Source organism: Sciurus vulgaris (assembly GCF_902686455.1).
Source record: "Sciurus vulgaris genome assembly, chromosome: 17".
Lineage (NCBI taxonomy): Eukaryota > Metazoa > Chordata > Mammalia > Rodentia > Sciuridae > Sciurus > Sciurus vulgaris.
Window position 1 is genome coordinate 68,781,178 of NC_136478.1, and position 10,176 is coordinate 68,791,353.

Genomic DNA, 10,176 nt, shown 5'->3' on the forward strand with positions numbered 1-10,176 from the left:
GGTTCTTTTGTATTTGCTAAGACTTCCATTGTGACCTAGAATATGGTCTATTTAAGGAAAAACAAGTGTTCTGGAGTGATCTGTATTGAGACCCTCTCATAGGTGTGGTGTCCACAGTCTGTGTTACCTCTCTCTGTTTCTGCTATACAAATGGGTGTCCATAGATGGGACCTGGGGACCCACCTCTAGCTGTTTCTACTTGGGACCTGTCACTAGTTTGGGTTTCTGTCTCTTCCATTTTTTGTATTAAGATATAGCTGAAGATTGAGTGCCATTAATTTGTGTGTAACAAGGTGTGCTGTCTTTTGACTGAGTTAGCTCAGCAGCAGAGTTTCTTCCCTGTGAACTTCTAGTGTCTCTGTAGGTTTCAGCACCTCACAGAAGAGGTGGGAACAGTAAGGCACAACCTATGCAAACCATATACAGCTTTCAATGAAATACTTCATTCCTACAATGACATCTGCCATCTGAATTGTGACAAAAAATGGAACTGGTAAGGTCAATGATTGCTGCCAGGAAAAAAATAAGTAACCAAGAACTGTATCTGGCATTAAAGCAAAGAGCAGGCATGCACAGCAGACATACACAGCAGGCATGCACAGCAGGCATGCACAGCAGTAATAATCACAACAGCATCAATGGTGGGGTCAGAAGTTATATAAACTGATTAGTGCTAAAAGACGGTAAGAATACAGTTAACTAAGAGAAATGTGATAAAAAGGTAGAAAAGAGTTTGTGATTTCAAAAATTGAACAGAAAGAATGTAGAAGAGATGCAGCATGTGATGGTTATAAGGAAGGGGGAGAGAAAATAGAAAAAAACAAAGTAAAGGGAGAGTGAAAGAGGGAACAATAGAATTTGTCAGCAGAAGAAAAGGGACAAAGAGAAATGAAAATGAAAGAAAACAAATCAAATGTACTAATCAAAAACCCCAACCCTCAACAGACAAGGAAAGAAAAATGTTAGAGGGAAAAAGAAACAAATATGTGTGTGTGTCCATGAAACAATAAGCACAGCGAAACATAAAAAAGAAGGAAAAAAGAAAAAAAGATACTTAATGAAAAAATTGAAGAATCATTTCCACTGAGCTGATCAAAATAGGGCTCTTCTTCAAAATGAGTATCACCTATCAGTTTATGCTGCAAATGTAGAATTATGCTTTCTGTCTACTGCTCTTACTTTTCATTGCTTCTTCCAGGTTAACATCGCCTGATTTTTAAAGTTGACTTTTCTATGAAAAAACTCTGGGAACCTTCCCCGTTCATAGGTACATCTTGATATTTTTGTATCCAGCACATGCACAGAGTAAAAGTTACAGTTGGTGTAAAAATATATATCTATACCATATTTTGAGACAGGTGTTGCAATGTTTCCCAGCCTGGCTTTTGATGCCCAGGCTCAAACTGTACCTCTGCCTCAGCCTTCTGAGGAACTGTTGACTACAAGTGTACACCACGGTGCTTCACTACAAAGATTTTAATGAGTCATTTTGATCTTAGGAAGTAGTTGTTAACTCAAAGGCAAACGTGATCAATAAGAGAATGGACTTCAGAGATGTGGCAATGGGACTGATGTTCTTATCACTGACTGCAGTTGGAATTCTGGGAAACTTCTCTCTGCTTCATTATTATTTAGTCCATTTCTGCAATAAGCGCAATTTAAGGCCCACTGATTTGATCCTCAGGCACCTGATCGTAGCAAATTCCTTGGTCATTCTCTCTAATGGAATTCCCCAGACAATAGCAACTCTTGGACTGAAAAATCACTTCAATGGCATTTTGTGCAAACTTACTTTGTATATTCAGCGAGTGGGCAGGAGTGTGTCCATTGGCATCATCTGCCTCTTGAGCATCTTCCAGCACATCACCATCAACCCTGTGAACTCCTATTGGAGGGATCTTAAAGGAAAATGTCCTAAGTACATCAGCTTCTCCATTTCCCTCTGCTGGATCCTGTACATGGTAGTAAATTCCATTTTTCCTCTCTACGTGCTTAGCAAATGGAGTAGCAAAAATGTGACAGAGAAAAGAGATCATGTGCACTGTTCTACCTCAGGGCATGACAAAATCACAGACTCTTTATACTCAGCACTGTTCGTATTTCCTGAAGTTGTCTTTTCTGTGCTCATAATCTGCTCCAGTGGCTCCATGGTTCTCTTTCTGCACAGACACAAGCAGCAGGTTCAGCACATTCACAGCATCAAAGTTTCCCCCAGATCCTGCCCTGAGTTCAAAGCTACCCAGAGAATCCTGGTCCTGGTGGGCACTTTCGTGAGTTTCTACACCCTTTCCTCCCTCTTAAATGTTTGTGTCACCATTTCCTTTAATCCCAGTTGGTGGTTGGTGAACACCAATGCACTGATCTCCATGTGTTTTCCCATGGTCAGCCCCTTCATTCTTAGGAACCAGGACAACATTCTATCCAGGCACTGCTTCTAAGGTGCAAAAAACTCTTAAATTTGATTATATTTATATGAGTCATATGTTTTTGCACAATATGCAATTGTTTAGTCATTCTTCTTGCTCAAAACACCAATAGAAAAATCTTATGGAAGTATCACCTGTCTTGCTATTGTAAACTCCAAAGGGCATTAGGATTTTCAGCTGGCTGGAGGTGGGATTTAGATGGCCATGGTGGAGGGGAGTAAAACTGATTGTCCTCATGCTGACACACAGCATCCTGTAGGTAGTAGTCTTAATTGATATTGTTGGAGGCAAATCAAATGAATGAGTTCCTGCACCTTCAAAGTCAGGTTAATCACAATGACTCAACAAAACATTTGCAGGAGAAAATACAGTGGAGAAATGAGTGGTGGATATTTTAGTATAAAAATTCTCCATGTATTTATCTCTTATGTTCCTATCTTATGGACAACTTTTGTTGGAGAAGAGAAAGAAAACAGATCCAGAAATTAGCTGGGATATATGTGGAATTAATAGACTTTTTTTTTCTAAAATTGTACCATTAGTGTGATTAAAGAATGAAGATGAAATAAAGAGAGACCCAGACAAGAGCAGGTAGATGGTGGTGCCATGCAAGTTGGAATCTGGTGCGCTGGACAGTGGAGCATTGTCATGCAGCCGTCCCACCTTATGAAGGGTAATGCAGTTCAAGATCCCCGATGCAGTCCAGAATCCATACATGCTACTGAGCCCCACAGTGGTTTGGAGGTCCGAGCTAAGAGCAATGTGGTTTTCCACCTAGTGCAGCCAATTAAGTACACACCAGCAAGAACAGGAGAGACTCCTGTCATTTTAACTAACCTTAATCCTATCTCCACCTCTTCAGTTCCAAGGCTGCCCTGAAAGCTACCACTGTGCAACTATAGCATGCTGAAAATCAGCACACTAGCAGAGGCTGGAAGCATCCGACCTGCCTCTGAAAAAGCACTCCACAGAGAATGTTTCCTCTTTATCTTCTCTGATAAACTCATTTCTCACAATTTTTCTCCATTTGACCTGCCTCTGAATTTGATCACTGTACACACACCCCAACTCTTGGGGCACATGTCAATAATAACCAGCAGCAATCCTTTAATAGTGAAGCATTTAGAAGAGTGACAGGATCCAGCTGTGTGACAGATGAACAGAGGACACAGGGAAATGGAACAACAGACTCAGGATGGTAGAGAAGAGAGCCTGGAGGGTGGCTGTAGAAACTGCTGGTGAAGAGCAGAATGGAGAGAGTAAGAAGACAGAGACCCTGCAGATTATAGAAGAAAAAGTAGGTCCAGATCTTCAACATGTCGGCCTAGGACCAGACTTCCTCAACAGGACTCCCATAGCACAAGAAATAAAAGCAAGAATCAATAACTGGGATAGATTCAAACTAAAAAGCTTTCTCTCAGCAAAGGAAACTATCAGCAATGTGAAGAAAGAGCCTACAGAGTGGGAGAATATCTTTGCCAATCATACTTCAGATAGAGCACTAATTTCCAGAATTTATAAAGAACTCAAAAAACTCTACTCCAAGAATACAAATAATCCAGTCGACAAATGGGCTAAGGAAATGAATAGACACTTCACAGAAGAAGATCTACAAGCAATCAACAAACATATGGAAAAATGTTCAACATCTCTAGTAATAAGAGAAATGCAAATCAAAACCACCCTAAGATTCCATCTCACCCCAATTAGAATGGCGATTATCAAGAATACGAGCAACAACAGGTGTTGGCGAGGATGTGGGGAGAAAGGTACACTCATACATTGCTGGTGGGGCTGCAATTTAGTGCAGCCACTCTGGAAAGCAGTGTGGAGATTCCTTAGAAAACTTGGAATGGAACCACCATTTGACTCAGCTATCCCACTCCTTGGCCTATACCCAAAGGACTTAAAATCAGCATACTACAGAGATACAGCCACATCAATGTTCATAGCTGCTCAATTCACAATAGCCAGACTGTGGAACCAACCTAGATGTCCTTCAATTGATGAATGGATAAAGAAACTGTGGTATATATATACAATGGAATATTACTCAGCCATAAAGAATGATAAAATTATGGCATTTGCAGGCAAATGGATGAAATTGGAGAATATCATGCTAAGTGAGATAAGCCAATCTCAAAAAGTCAAAGGACGAATGCTATCGCTAATAAGTGGATGATCACATATAATGGGGGGAGGGGAGGGTTAGTGTTAGGGTTAGAGTTAGGGTTAGGGAGGTGGGCAAGTATGGAGGAAGGAAGGACTGTATAGAGGGAAAAGAGGGGTGGGAGGGGTGGGGGGGAGGAAAAAATAACAGAATGATTCAAACAACATTACTGTATTTAAATTTATGATTACACAAATGGTATGCCTTACACCATGTACAAACAGAGAAACAACATGTATCCCATTTGTTTTCAATAAAAAAAATACATTATTAAAAAAAAAAGAAGATATTACTTGTTGCTTAGAGGCCAAAGTCAATGCTGGGCTTAAAATTACAAGGAGAGCTTGTGAACACGGAAGTTAAACATACTGGGTTCAGGAGGGCTAAGGATTGCAAGGCGTCATGTTAACAGAGGGTAAAGCGACAAAACGTGGCTCCAGGGCAAAAGAGGTCTAAGGATTCCTGGAAGCATAAAGAAGTACGCTGCAGGGAAAGGAGCATGAGAGGAGGAGGCAGATCTTGGTGGGCAATGGACTAAGGCACATACAGGGTATAACTAATGGAAGTGGAACCTGAGGGTGATGATAGACATGGGGAAGAAAGAAAGACATGCACAGGAAAGTGGAGAGAGCTTGGAAGAGTCTGGGACCTTGGGCATCAGTGGCAAAAGCACCCAAGAGCAAAGAGCCAGGGCTTTTGAGTTATGGTTAGTGGGTCAAGGTCATGCATGAAGTTCATGGAGGAACCAAGGATGCCTGAAATGTGAGTACTATGACTTTTTGCATCACACCCTGTGCATTAATAGCAAATGCCGAGCCTGTTTAAATGCTTCATGAGCACAGTGCTGTCCTGGTGGGGTGTGGTAGGCTGAAAGGAATGTAAAGAGCAGACAAGACCACTCTCTTATGCCATCCACAGGTTTAAGGATGAGCACAGTCATTCACACACACGCACAACACACACACACACAAGATACTGAGACACACAGTGAAGATTAATGTGCAAGTGATTACATGACAGAGAGGGGAATATGACAGCTGTGTTGGTGGCTGCATGCTGAGTGTATGGTTAAAGTATGAGAGTGACTGTATGTACGTATACCTTTCAGTATGCCTGTACAGGGTGTGTATACTGTGTGACGAAACATACGCATGGTGTTGATGCTGGGCAGAGCAGAGAATACAAGAGAGTATCGATACATATTCACCCAGCCTGGAGAAATTAAGGGAAAGAAGGTCACTAAATAGTGCCTTGCATAAAAATAGAAAACATAATCATCTCTTCATATGTGTAGAAACACAAACGATAGGAAAATACAAGGGAACTAAGCCCCCTTAAGGCCCCCTTCAGTTAGCCCACACCACTGCAAAAACTGATCTCATTTACATCACATTGGATGAAATAACAGATAAATAATTTAGAAAGTTCCTTCCTATAATCAAAAAAAAATGAGAGATTACACTCTGTTTATGTAATGTATAAATGCATTCTACTGCCATGTACAACTAATTAGAAAAAATAAAATTGAAAAGTAAGGAAAGATCTAAAAACAAAATATCAAAGTGAAAGATCATTTCAATAAAGAGATAGAGATTCTGAAAAAGAACAATTGAAAGACTTAATAAATCAAAATTAAAATTTTATAGAAAGCATGTCTGATATATTAGATCAAAAAGGAAAACATTTTTCTGGATCAAAAGATACACTGAATAATATAAAAAATAAATTTGACAAGAAAGATCTAAAAAAATCATGACAGAAAATTCAAGGAATATGAAATACCATTAAAAGACAAATCTAGGAGGGGGTTTCAAGATGGCAGACTAGAGGGTGGCTGCATTTCATGTTGCTTCAGGACTCAGGATTCAAAAGAGGAGATATTGAGAGATTTGGGACCAACTCAAAGCAGCCGGGTGAGTCTCTCCCACTGGGGAGGCGTCCCGGATGGGGCGATAGTCCCAGAACGCAGGGAACTTTGTGAAGTAGAGCTGCCTGGCGAGACGCCCCTCCCCCCGCTGGAGCAGTGAACTCGGACAACTGGGAGCGTTGGAGAGGAGGCCGCTCAGCATAGCGCTGGGACTCACAGCAACCACTGGGGCTCAGCCGGCTGCCCAGGGGAGGAGCGGCGAGAAGAGCTGTTTGGACTCAGAGTGACCACTTCTGAGTGACCTGCCCTGAGGAGGAGGAGGAGGAATGTGGCCGCTTGGATTCTAAGTGACTGCACCAGAGCTACAGGCGGTTGCCAGAGGAGAAGCTGCGCGGACAGCTGTTTGGACTCAGACCACTTCTGAACACCGGGGCCTGCCCAGAGGAGTAGGAGGAAGAGGAGGAGGAGCGCAGCGGGTCGTTTGGACTCGCAGTGACTGCATTAGAACTCCAGGCGGCTGCTCAAGGAGGAGGCGAGTGGTGAGTTGTTTGGACTGAAAGTGACCATTCCTGAACACAGGGGGGGCTGCCTGGAGGAGGAGCGCGGTGAGTCACTTGGTCTCGAGTGGCCACACCAGAGGTATGGGCTGCTGCCCAGAGGAGGTGTGCAGCGGGTCACGTGGATTCAGAGCCACTCAGAGCAACTGCTCCTGAACACCCTGGGGGTTACCTGGAGGAGGAGGAGGAACAGGGCGGGTCACTTCAACTCGGAGTGATTGCCCAGGGCTACGGGCGGTTGGTGGGAGGAGGAGGCACACAGTGAGTTGCTCGGACTCCTAGTGACCGCACCGGAATACTGGGTGGCTGTCTGGAGAAAGAGGCGTGTGGCGGGTCTCTGGGATGCAGAGCGATTGTACGGGGCCCCAGGGGGCTGCTCAGAGGAGGGGCCGCACAGCCAGGAGATTAGGTGCAGAGCAGGGTCCCAGGATCTAGGAGGCTTCTTGGTGGAAGAGCCGCACAGAGACACGCTTAGGGGCGGAGTGAAAGTTCCAGGACTGTGGGCAGATTCTCTGAGGAAGGGCAGCCTAAGGAGATTCATCTGCAAAGGGTGAGGCTCCCAGGCCAAGGAGGTAGGGCCAGGCCCCTGAGAACTTTGCAGAGGAAGGCAGCCCAGCCCAAGCGGTAGCTGTAAATTGAGGGGAACCTCTAGGAGGGGAACTGACCAGCAAGACCTCGCCAGTGGGTGAGTCTTCCCTGCCGGGCGAGGTTTCCCCACAAGGACTGTAAAACCATAGACACAGGCCCAAACAGGCCTTGCCTCAGCCCGCAGCCTAGTTCCCCTGGATGACCATTGGTCAACAAGTGGAGGCTCCTCTGCCCACTAGCAGGGAATATACCCCACCTGTAGGCCACCACTACTAGAGAGGCAGCTTCCTTGTGGTGCACCACATTATCAACTTCCTCCAAGACTTCAGCCTACTGAAGGCTAAGGGGGGATATATATAGAAATCCTCAGAGACATTGTAAGTCAATAGAGGAAATCTGCACTATCTCAGCGGTCCACTGATACCTGAACAATATGAGAAAGCAAGGAAAGAAAATGCTGCAAACAAATCTAGATGTTACATCAATAAAACACAATGACAGCATGGCAGAAGAAATGACAGAAAAGGACTTCAGAATGTACATAATTAAAATGATCAGGGAAGCAAACAATGAGATGAAAGAGCAAATGCACGCACTGAATGATGAGATGAAAGAGCAAATGCAAGCATTGAATGATCGCACCAATCGACACTTAAAAGAGCAAATACAGGAAGCAAAAGATAATTTCAATAAAGAGTTAGAGATATTGAAAAAAAACAAACAGAAATCCTTGAAATTAAGGAAACAATAAAGCAAATTAAGAACTCCATAGAAAGCATATCCAGTAGGATAGAACACCTGGAAGACAGAACCTCAGACATTGAAGACAAAATATTTAACCTTGAAAAGAAAGTTGAACAAACAGAGAAGGTGGTAAGAAATCACGAACAGAATCTACAAGAACTATGGGATATCATGAAAAGGCCAAATTTAAGAATTATTGGGATTGAGGAAGGCCTAGAGAGACAAACCAAAGGAATGAACAATCTATTCAATGAAATAATATCAGAAAACTTCCCACATCTGAAGAATGAAATAGAAAATCAAGTTCAAGAGGCTTATAGGACTCCAAATACACAAAATTACAACAGACCCACACCAAGGCACATTATAGTGAAAATACCTAACATACAAAATAAAGACAGAATTCTAAAGGCTGTGAGAGAGAAGAACCAAATTACACTCAGGGGGAAACCAATATGGATAGCAGCAGATTTTTCAATCCAGACCCTAAAAGCTAGAAGGGCCTGGAACAACATTTTTCAAGCCCTGAAAGAAAATGGATGCCAACCAAGAATCTCATACCGGGCAAAACTTACCTTCAAATTTGACGATGAAATAAAATCCTTCCATGGCAAACAAAAGCTAAAAGAATTTACAAAAAGAAAGCCAGCATTACAAAACATTCTCAGCAAAATATTCCATGAGGAAGAGATGAAAAACAAAGAAGCAAATCAGCAAAGGGAGGAATTATCCTGAAGGAATTGTCAAATAAAGGAGGAACCAAGTAGTGTCAAATAAATAAATAAATAAATTTAAAAAACGAACCAAATGACCGGGAAACCAAATCATATCTCAATAATAACCCTGAATGTCAATAGCCTGAATTCATAAATCAAAAGGCATAGACTGGCAGATTGGATTAAAAAGAAAGATCCAACAATATGTTGCCTACAAGAGACTCGCCTCATAGAAAAAGATACCCATAGACTAAAGGTGAAAGGATGGGGAAAAACATACCATGCACATGGACTCAGCAATAAAGCTGGGGTATCCATCCTCATTTCAGATAATGTGCACTTCAAGCTAAAGTTAGTCAGAAGGGATAAAGAAGGATATTTCATACTGCTTAAGGGAAGCATAAATCAGCAAGATATAACAATCATAAACATCTATGCCCCAAACAGTGGCTCATCCATGTATGTCAAACAAATCCTTCTCAATTTCAGAAACCAAATAGACCATAACACAATAACACTAGGTGATTTTAACACAACTCTCTCACCACTGCACAGATCTTCTAGACAAAAATTGAACATAGAAACCATAGATCTCTATAACACAATAAATAATTTAGACTTAACGGACATTTATAGAATATACCATCCAACCAAGAGCGAATACACTTTCTTCTCAGCAGCACATGGATCCTTCTCTAAAATAGACCATATATTATGCCACAAAGCTAATGTTAGCAAATGCAAGAAGATATAGACACTACCATGTATTCTATCAGATCATAATGGATTGAAGTTAGAAATAAATGAAAGAGTAAAAAACAGAAGCTACTCGAACACCTGGAGATTAAACAATATGCTATTATATGATGAATGGATAACAGAAGATATTAGGAAGGAAATTAAAAAATTCTTAGAGGTAAATGAGAACAAAGAAACATCATATCAAAATCTCTGGGACACTATGAAAGCAGTACTTAGAAGGAAGTTTATTTCATGGAGCGCATTTAATAAAAGAAGTAAAACTCAACAAATAAACGACCTAACACTACAGCTCAAAGCCCTAGAAAAAGAAGAACAGACCAGCACCAAAAGTAGTAGAAGACTGGAA

General features: G+C 41.9%; 1 protein-coding gene across 1 annotated transcript; it reads left to right on the plus strand.

Moving 5' to 3' along the window:
- Positions 1-1,541: 1,541 nt before the first annotated feature.
- LOC306648564 (vomeronasal type-1 receptor 4-like) lies at positions 1,542-2,438 on the plus strand (the record flags this gene model as incomplete). Its single annotated transcript, XM_079118731.1, has 1 exon — positions 1,542-2,438. The coding sequence occupies one exon, from the start codon at positions 1,542-1,544 to the stop codon at positions 2,436-2,438; it is 897 nt and encodes a 298-aa protein (XP_078974857.1).
- Between the last annotated feature and the right edge of the window lie 7,738 nt (positions 2,439-10,176).